Source organism: Triticum aestivum, chromosome 7D (assembly GCF_018294505.1).
Source record: "Triticum aestivum cultivar Chinese Spring chromosome 7D, IWGSC CS RefSeq v2.1, whole genome shotgun sequence".
NCBI classification, from domain to species: domain Eukaryota; kingdom Viridiplantae; phylum Streptophyta; class Magnoliopsida; order Poales; family Poaceae; genus Triticum; species Triticum aestivum.
Genome location: NC_057814.1, coordinates 265,505,578 through 265,516,064, shown reverse-complemented (window position 1 = coordinate 265,516,064; position 10,487 = coordinate 265,505,578). Strand labels below are relative to the sequence as shown.

The window sequence follows — 10,487 nt, the reverse complement described above, 5'->3', positions numbered from 1 at the left end:
TGTCCTGGCATCCCTATGATCAAATCACACTGTGTCTGGCCAAACGATGATGGAAACTGTAACACTGAGAGGGCCCCAAGAATATCTCTCCATCGTCGGAGGAGCAAATCCCAATCTTGAGCTATCTAGTCCGTTGTCATACTTTTTCGTGAACCCATAAGCCGCTGTAGTAGCCACCGTGCTACAGATGACGTTTAATAAACCCCAAAGTTCAGGAAGCAAGTATGAAGGAACTCGATACTCTCATGCTCAAGGAAATTATGCAAACGTTTAACTTTCTTTGTGTTATAAACCGTTAACTTTTGATGAATGTATCTCATAGTATAACAACAGTTGGGTCTGTTCAACAGAAGTGTTCTTCTACCATCGTGTCCTTAAAGTTGCCGACATTCTCATGGATCCCAATAATTCGGTTTTTGTTTTTTCTTTAGTTTTTGTTACTTCTTTCATGGTTTCATCAGTTTTGTTTTTCTTTCTCATTTTCTTTTTTTGTTTATCTTCATTTTCAACGATTTTCTTTTCTTTTTCTTTGTTTCTTTATCGATTTCACTTTTTTCATTCTTTTGCACTTGTTTCTTCGGTTATTCTTTTTTTGGTTTCCTTTGTTTCTTTTTTGGGCTTCATTATTATTTTTCTTTGTTTCATTATCTTATTCTACATTTTCAAATGTGTCAAGAACATTTTTCTAATACACCCCAACATTTTTCGAAACACAAGTTTATCATTGTTGAATACATGACCAACATTTTTCTATACATATTTTAAACATTTTTCAAATGCTTGATTAATATTTTTCCAGTACAAGAATACATGGCAAACATTTCTGAACATATTTTTGAACATTTTCAAAAGCTTGATTAACATACCACGCAAAAAATGCTTGAATAAAAGTTTTTGAAATACAAGATTAACATTTTTTCAATACAAGGTCAACATTTTTTTATACACAATTAACAATTTTCAAATGGTTGATTAACATTTTTTTCAAATGGAAGATTAATATTTTGGAAGACATGGTCGAAAAAATTTCTATACAGTTTTAACATTTTTCAAAAGCTTGATTAAATAATTTAATACACATTTTAACATTTTTTCAAATGCTTGATTAACATTTTTTTCATACACATTTTTTTGTATAGATGCGAAACATTTTCTCTATAGACATTTAATATTTTTCAAATACTTGGTTAGCATTGGTTCCAAATGTTTTAATGTAATTGTTTTGTTAATATATTTATTTATAACGTACAAAGGTAAAAGAGTAAAGCAGAAAACGAAAACTAAAAACGTGAAAAAGAAACAATAAAATGTGGCTGTCGTCTCCCGTGCGCTTGGGCCCGCCCAATGCCGTGAATGCTAGTGGGCATTTTGGTCGCTACAGCCGAAGCAAGCCCAATAGTCTCTCTTGTCCCGAGTCCTTCGCCTGAGCCGCTGAACCCGAACCGATCCATTTTCACTCTCTAAACCCTACGCCCTCCTCCGCCGCCGCATCCGGCCACCCTTCGCCGCCGCATCCGGCCATGGGTAGCAGGCTGGGCCGCCGCGTGCTCCACTTCGCCAACCTCCCCATCAAGCTCATGCTCCCCCCAGCGCCCCTATCCTCCGTCCAGGAGTTTGCTGTCAGGACCGTCCCCTCCGCCTCCAAGGTCGACATCCGCCGCTGTCTCGAGTCCGTCTACGGCTTCAACATCGCCGAAGTCCGCACCCTCAACATGGAGGGCAAGAAGCACCGCCGGGGGCCCTTCCTCGCCGCCAAGCCAGACTACAAGAAGGCCTACGTCACTCTTCAGGCCCCGCTCTCCGTTTCCCCCGACATCTTCCCCATCGGCGCGATCCTCGGGGAGAGGGAGCGGAAGGCCAGCGCAGCCGCCGCGAGGAGGAAGGTCGTGGAAGGGGCAGAGGTCGAGGGGGAGAGGGAGGGGAAGGGGAAGCATTGGATGGAGGACGAGAGGGAGGGCTTCTCCAGGGCCGGATGCGGCAAGATCGTGTATGGGAACCCTGGGAGGTTGGGGAACAAGAGGAGGGGACGTGCCAGGGCGAATGAGCAAGCTGACGAAAAGGGGGGAAACTTCCCGTGGAACGGGATGGGGCTGGCTACCGAGAAACCTGCTAGGTGAGGACTCTGGATCTCTCTGTCTTTCTTGATCAAGTCATTATGCACAGCTCGTTTCAATAAGACAATACTATTATTCTGTCAATGCGAAAGAGGAGAATTTCTAGGCTTTTCTACCGTCAGAGAACAATTCTGGTGCTTCGTTAGTCTAGAGGAAATCAGGATGGTAATGGTAGAGGCAGTGCCAAATGCCTGTGCACTTACTAACTTAGTATGTTGCGGTCATAGAGTTATGCACTCCGATGAGGTTTTCTAATTCATACCGTTGAGTAGTTATGCGCTACTCAAACTTCCGCAGCTTCTTCGATGATTTCGCCCTATGGCTCAACGGTATGATGAACAATCTAGCAGTACTTGGTGATTAGCTGCAGGAAGAAGCCTCGGAGAAATTTCTCTGGGCTGTCTCGCCGCACTACTCGCATGTCGCCCTCTACATAGACCCCGTTTGACCACTCTGCACTCTCCATCGAGGAGCTGACGAGATGGTTCAACACGGCAGAGGTACGACACAGGCTGGATGGATCTAGCCAGGGCGGCAACTGCCTCGTGCTAGCTGAGGAGCAGTAGGTTGTGCGATAGTATAGGTACATTCAAGGCGGGTTCTCTGGCAGCAGCAACACCTCAGGCAACAATAGCTCTTGCCGTGGTGGTGGTGGTGGTGGAGGGTGCTCCCGCGCTAAGTTCAGCGCCGGACGCAAAAGCCAAGGTCAGCCGAGTAGCAGCGGCCGCGATAAGTGTCGCTATTGTGGAAAGCTAGGCCACTGGGCAAGTGATTGCCGCAAGAAGCAGGAGGAGGCTCACCTGGTGTAGGCCGACGAAGTCGACGCTGCTGCTGCTGCTGCTGCTGCAGGAGTGCACAACACACCTTGCCACAACAGCGCAAAGTCCTGCCATGGTAGCGGAATCGCCCAAAACATTGCAATGACAACATCCTTATCAACAGTCATCGCGGTAGGAAATCCTGCCATGGCATGGCTTTTGCCCCGAAAGGCTGCAATGGTAGCAATCGTGCCCAATGTTGCCATTGCAGCAACTCCGTTCCAGCTGCCATGGCAGAGTACGAGCGCCTCTTCCTCAATGAAGAGTGAGCTCGCATCAAGCTTCAGCATGCCCCTGGTGACGTTGATGTGCCCTGGTACCTCGACATCGGTGTGTCAAACCAAATGACTGTCAACGTGTCTGTCTTCGTCAGACCACATGAAGCAGTATGGTGATGGGCACGGTGAAGTTCGGCGAGGACTCTATGGTGGAGGTATGTGGACAAGGCATTATCTTGTTCGCCGCGACGGGTAGCCACCACTGCGAATTAAAGAACGTGTATCGAATTTCCCGTCTGGAGAGCAACATCGTCAACATTGGGCAGTTTGACGAGATTGGATACTCGACGCACGTGGAGCATGACGGTGCACGGTCCGCAAAAGAACCTCCTTGCCAAGGTAAAGTGTCCCCTAAGCACATGTACACCATTCATCTTTGACCAATGGGGAAGCTGGGATTGGCTGCGAGGAGCAGACCTACCTGCAAGCACATCCTTCACATGTCACAGTCAAGTAAGTACTTGGCACCCAGCACACCCGAGGAGACGCACTAGATGTCGCGGAGGACCAGGGAGAGGTGCCTGGCATGATAATATCTCCTGGCAGAACGTTGTCATGTTGGTAGAAAAGGTTGCTATGGCACTTGTTTCATGCGGAAGCACTGTTGTTGATCGGTTTCGCCCAAGAATGCTGCCATGGCAGCATGGCGACAGTGACTGCCGCGACTATTGCCACGACAACAAGAAGCGGCTCCACGGCAACCCTTTCGCCCTCACTGGTTAATATGGTAGACCTCGACACGGCAACCCTTTCTCCCCAACTGGTTAACATGGTAGACCTCGACTCGGCGAATTTATCTTTTGGCATGCCACCCTCGTCGTCGCCGGCAAGTATGCACTTGATGACCATGCGCTCATGACGGTATTGTGCAACCCAATATGCAGTTCAACTACAATGTCCCGCCGGATGATGGAGAGCTGCACCTCGTGGCCGAGCAGCACACGGCCTAACTACACGCCTTGGATGAGGAGACGACATCCATTGAGGAAAAATGCGTGGCTCCTCATTGACCTCCCTTCTAGCCTTGGTCCCATAGGCCTGAAGTGGGTGTACAAGGTACGGTGGCTCCTCATCGAGCTCCCTTCCAGCCTTGGTCCCATAGGCCTAAAGTGGGTGTACAAGGTCAAGAACACGAAAACGGTGCGGTGCTCCGGCACAAGGCGCACCTTGTGGCAAAGGGTTGTGTGCAGTGCCAGGGGGTGGACCATGATGAAGTGTTTGCCCTTGTCGCTCGTCTTGAGTCTGTGCGGCTTTTGCTAGCTCTTGCAACGCGCGCCGGCCGGGGCGTGCACCAAAAGGACGTAAAGTCCACCTTCCTCAACGACAAACTTGAGGAGGAGGTTACGTTGCACAATGCGGGGATACGCCATTTTCGGACAAGAGAGGAAAGCGCTACACCTTGACAAGGCTCTACGGACTGAAGCAAGCACCACGTGCTTGGAACTAAAAGTTCGATCGTGTCCGTTCTCACTCTGTTTCGAGCGGAGCACCAGAGAGCGCGCCGTCCAGGTTCGCGGCTGGCAGCACCACGTCTTGTTTGCTTGTGGTGTCCGTGTCATCATTGGCTTCAACGTCGGGGGAAATCGAGCACTTCAAGGAGGAGATGCAACTTCAAAATGGGTGACCTCGGTACCTTGAGTTTTTACTTGTGGATCGAGGTGTGCTAAGGGAATCTTCTTGTTCGAATGGAAGATTTTCGAAAGAGGGGAGAAATCAATCACATGCGTGAGTGGATCGAGCTATTATATAATAAGTAACGGCTGAAAAAGCTATTCTTGGTAGATCCACTTGTCAAGGCGCGGAAAGCCGTGTTCCTTCTCAGCTCACGCTTTCCTGATTGATTTGAAAGACCCTACACACCAGTCCCTCTTACGCCATCGGCTACGTCTTGTGCTTCATGGAGGCACTGACCACCCAAAATCTTGCTGCGCTGAAGAGTGCTGAGCTATGCCGCCAGCACGCCGAACTGGGGTTGTCACTACTCTTGGGGGAGCGGGGATGACTACCTCGTCTGCTATAGCGACAACGTCGAAGTCCTCTCGGCCCCGTGCTGCTCCCGCGAGCAGCCCGGGCGCCCAACCTCCGCCGCCGCCAGCAACACCCCCCTCCCCCTCTCCCCTGCCTCGCCGCCGTCGGAAAGCGCCATCGGGCGAAGCCCGTGCGGCGTCGGCATCGGCGGGGCCTCCCCTCCCTCTCGCGTGGTTCTGGTGGCGCGGGGCGCTGGAGCTCGCGAGGGCGCGGCACTGGCATGGTTCGTCATGGCGAAGCGGATCTGGTCATCTCGCGGCGGCGTGGCAGGGTTTGGCTGCGGCGACGGCGCCCGGTCGCGGCAGAGGCGCGGCTGGGCGGCGATGGCTCCACCCTGCGTGGATCTCGAGCCGCCTCCTCCTTGCTCTGTTGGTGCGCCGTCGGCTGTGGGGATGGCCTCCTTGCGTGGTGCTCCTCTGCTCTCGTGCCGGTGGACGCCTCCTTCGTCCCAGCCCAGGGGTGGGCTGGTCAGGTCCTGCTAGATCCGGCCTCGCAATGCTGTCGCTGATCTGAGGGCTCGGGTCCATGGTTGTAGGCCATGGTCAACGGGAGCTGCGCGAGGAGCGCAGCAGCGAGGGGTCGTCCAGGGGCGTAAAGGCGGTCCCTTTCATCTCGTTTCTTCGGTGGGCGGTGACCGATGGCTTGGCGGGGCTTGGAGGCAGCGAGATCTGGGATGCCGGGGCGGCGGCCCTGGAAGGTGGTCTGCGCGGTCGGCTCTTCGGCGAGCGGCGTTGCGGTGGTGGTGGTGTTTCTCCTTGGCTGTGCGGGCAGCGAGGAGCGAGGCGGCGGGGATCCTGACGATGGCATTGCTACGGCAGGGGTATCGTCCAGATCGTGGTGTGGAGGCTTGTTTTGGTGGCGGCGGATTTGCACCGTGGTACTTCGATGTGGCGCGAGAGTGTCTTCGAGCGAAAGCTCAACGCTTTTGGCGCCGACGGCGGCGATGCCTGCGGGTGTCGTGTCCCTGTTGGGGGCGTCGTTGTGGTATCTCTCCCAGCGTCAGGGCTTCGGGTGAAAACTCTTGACGGTGTCTTCGGTCTCGACGGCGGCGGCCTGTTGCGTCGTCACCCTCTTGGGGGCGTCGTCGTGGAGCGTAGGTGCCCACCAGTTGCATTTCTTCGCCATCGGCGAGCAAGCTCGGATCCTATCTCGATGCTCCTTCAGCTCTGGCTTGGGGCGATGCCGACAACTTCCTATCCTTTACACGTGACGTCGAGGGCATCGCTCTCGGTCCTTGTTGTCTGCAGGCAGGATTGGTGCTCCACAGTCCGGAGCGAGAGGGCAGGGGTGCCCTCTCCAGCGACAACTTGGTGTGTGTGTTGCATCGACGTCCGGTGGTTTCTCTCGGAGGCGCGGTCTCTCTTCTAGTTAGTAGCCTTGGGTGTGTCTTGATGGAGTGTGGGCACTCTTGTAATCTTGTTCTATCTTTGATCTGCTTTGTAAGAGGTTTCCCTCATCACTTTGTATCGGTTCGGCCATGGTGCTTTATATATAAAGCGGGGTGAAAGCCTTTTTCGGTATAGCGACAACGTCATGATCGGTGATCTTGACACTCGTCTGAGCTAAGCACCGTTCTTCTATGCCAACAATGTTAACAGCTGGCAGTCACTCAAGTAGAATGTGGCACCTCTCTCCTCGTGCGAAGCAGAGTACTTAGCTGCCACTGTGGCGGCGTGCTAAGGAATTTCACTCACTTCGTTCCTCAATGAACTGAAGGAGGAGCCAGCCTGAGTTCAACTCTACATTGACAACTAATCCGCCATCTCATTTGCTAAAAATCCAGTTTTCCACAAGCGAAGCAATCACATTTCCACTGCATTCGGGAATGCGGAGAGACCATGAAGGTTGGTGTGCAGTTTGTTGGCACCAACGGACAGCTCGCCGACATTCTCACTCAAGCTCTTGGGTGTGTTGCACTTCGCGGAGCTTCGTGCAAAGATCGGCATGGTCGAAGTTACAATGGCACATGCTTTAGAGGGTGATATTGTTGGGATGAACCCTGTGGCCTGTCACATTATTTTCCTTCTGTTTTCCCCTTTCACATACAATAACATAGGGGTCGTCACGGGTTTGTTCGTGAGCTAGTCTAGCGGCGCCATGAGCTGCGCAAGGTGATTCTCGAGTTGTGAGATGGCACGACTCACATGAGGGGCAAAATCGCTTCACTCTTGGTCTTTTCTGTTAGAGTTTGTTAGCCACAAATAAGCAATGGCAAGAATCAGAAAAGCTGTGAGATGGTAGGACTCGCGTGAGGGGCAAAATCACTTCACTCTCGGTCTTTTCTGTTGGAGTATGTTAGCCACAAATAAGCAATGGCAAGAATCAGAAGAGCTGCGGAAGTTTGAGCAGTGCTAAACTACTTGTGTCATTGTCTTCCTCGAGCCATCTCTCTCTCGCGCGTGTGTTTGTCAGGAAGCAAATAGGGTGCTGATACATTCACACATGAGTGCACTGGCGTGTCCATGAAATACTGAAGCGCACACTCATTTTCTTGCTGGAAATGGAGGTAATATTGGTATTTTTGGCTAAAGAAATGGTGCAAAGTGGAGATTTTGTGTTCTGGCGTACCTCGTACCTGTGTGGTTGATATTTACAGAAAAAAATTAATAGGTTCTGGATTGAATTATTCTTTTATGAGGGTACTGAGATAAAATATAACATTTTGTTTGTACGGTTTGTTATTTTGACCAAGCTAATATTGCACACAATTAGGTCTCTTTGGTTGCTCACTTGTTATGACCTATGATCATGCTGTTCGATCATACCTGTTTTTTCTTGGTGTGACTTTAGGTTGAATATATCTATATGAAAAACATTAACCTTAATTTTGCAAGAGAACACATAATCAATTAATGACAAAAGTCTTCTCTCCAGTTAGGGGGCAAACTGGAATTTGTATGGAGAGATAGGATTTCTGGAGACGAAAATGGTGTTACACTTGGTTGACTTGTGGCTTGAATATTTGAATACGAAACGGTGACCTTTGTTGTGCAAGTAAACTTGTAACTACTCCCTCTGTATCAAAATATAAGACGCTTTTGCAGCAAAAACATCTTATATCTTGGTACAGAGGTAGTAATTAATCACAACAACCTATCTCCCCAGTGAGGAGTCAAAACTAGAATTGGTATCGATAGATTATTTCTGGAGAGTGCCTATATGTTCTGCAAGGAGAATCGTGCCCTGCGTGTGGGCACTAAGTTGTTGATAATATCAAACAGTGATTTGCATTAGCATGAATTAAGGACTGGTGACAAAAATCTCCACATGAATAAAAAAACTTATCTCCACATGATTGGTCTTTGATTATATCAATCAGTGATTTGCATTAGTATGAATTAAGGATAGAGCACTGATTATTATTTAAGAATATGAGAGAGTTACTACACTACCACAAAAGAACAAGAATAACTACACAAGATTGCAACGAACCTATCACATGACATGGTACTTGTTTTTTTTTTAAGATGGAAAAACATGGTCGTGTGATATGACCGAAGGATAGGACTAAAAGAAAAACACTAATTTTCTGTTGTTTCCTATTTGAGTTTAGTTATACTAATTGGCTATTTCCTTTCTACGAATTTAGAAAGATATATGTGCATGCCTTGCTTTTATGTTACAGTGAAGTCCATGCTAATACATACTGTATTCTTTTATCAGGAAAAGACACTATCCTCCCAAGGCACAGGGAGGCATGGTCTTGAAGCAGAGATCACACAGGGGATCAGCGCTGCGTGGAAAGAGTTGAGTTGTCGTTGCCTCAACCTGAGAGAGCACCGCGCCATGAAACGCGATGCAGTACGTGGATCCATGACTAATCCGCCAGATCCATGCCGTTTTGCAGTCACACAATAAAGATGCGTTAATTTAGTATTTATAATTGGCTTTGGTTCCCTTTTACTTTGCTGTTAAATCTTGTAGTGATTTCAGTCTCTCATGCACATGGCTGGTCACACTAAGAGCATTTCCTTGTCTAAATTTGATTGTCTTTATGTCCATATAGACAATGGTCTAAAAATATGGAAGCGATGGTATGGGTCATACTGAGAACGTTTCCTGTGCTCCGGACGAACTCGTGCACCAGTTGCTCCGATCCAACCTCAGCCAGCCATTGGATTAAAAAGAGAGGGACAGGATGAGAGGGCAAGGGGAGCTGAACGTATCCTGTGCTCCGGACGAACTGGTGCACCAGGTGCTCCGATCCAACAAAACGGACCTGTCTAGATTAATTCTGTCCCGCCCTGTCTTTTCTACTGGAGTATGCCTGTCTTCTCACGTGTGCTTTTGTATCGACTTATGTAACTGTTGCATGATTGTTCATTGCTCAACAGTTCTAACTCTATAATATTAAGTATGAGAGAAACAACTTTATAAATAACTGTTGCGATGATGCTTTGTACTGAAACTGAACTAAAGATCTCTGAACACATTTCTTTAGATGCTTCCATGCAAGAACATCAGTGTATTTCACATTGGAGCATCAAAAGCGTGCAGATGAACTGTACAACAACCACCCCTCTGAACTACAAAAAATGTCGCATACTATTTTTTTTGGCAAGTGTACATTCTTGTTTACATGGTGCCAAAAATCCCTGAACTAAAGATGGATGGATTCACGTGATACGACTATAAACAACAGTCGCTATTGGGAATCGAAGGATGGTACCTGGGTGTCTCTTCGCCTCTGAGTAGGCATTGTCACCTTCGCCAAAGAAGTTCCTGAAATCTTCACCGGATCCATCGCTGCTGGAGTCTAGTAGAAAAGAACAGAATTATAGTTGACTGCATCAACAATACCAATTCATGATTCAAATTAATGGAATTTTGGGCTCTGATTTACTGGTTGTTGGTTGACTACTCTTCTCAATCAGATTTCTTCCCTCAAACAGGGCACAGTAGTGAAGACACGGGAGGACAGAAATCAGCTAGACTTCAGGGTCCGTTTTGCAAAATGTACCCGTAGTTCCCCTTGCCCCTTATCATGCCCTCACTTTTTAAACCAATGGCTCAGATTGGACCGGAGCACCTGGTGCATGAGTTAGATTGGTGCACATGATACGTTCTCGGGTCAAACTGGCATGTAGCCCTATTATTTGGACCGTTCATAGCCAGATCAGGAGGAGAGCAGTAGTAAATGAAGTTTGTGCGAGCTTCGAAAATTGCTGTATTTCCTTTTGTTTCAGTACATATTACTAGTGGCGTCAAATGTTTAGTGTGCATGAAAACAATTCTTTAGCTGCATGAAC

General features: G+C 48.6%; 1 protein-coding gene across 1 annotated transcript; it reads left to right on the top strand.

Annotated features, from left to right (window-relative positions):
* The first annotated feature begins 1,354 nt into the window (after positions 1–1,354).
* LOC123165779 (uncharacterized) lies at positions 1,355–9,282 on the top strand. Its single transcript, XM_044583511.1, has 2 exons — positions 1,355–2,113; positions 8,902–9,282. Exons 1-2 carry the CDS (start codon positions 1,521–1,523, stop codon positions 8,987–8,989), a joined length of 681 nt encoding a protein of 226 aa, XP_044439446.1. The 5' UTR covers positions 1,355–1,520; the 3' UTR covers positions 8,990–9,282.
* Positions 9,283–10,487: the final 1,205 nt, after the last annotated feature.

Excerpts from the sequence above, each read along its gene's own strand:
- LOC123165779 (XM_044583511.1), top strand. The coding sequence starts at position 1,521 with ATGGGTAGCAGGCTGGGCCGCCGCGTGCTCCACTTCGCCAACCTCCCC. Across the intron at positions 2,114-8,901 it reads GCTACCGAGAAACCTGCTAG|GAAAAGACACTATCCTCCCA; the intron begins GTGAGGACTCTG and ends TTCTTTTATCAG.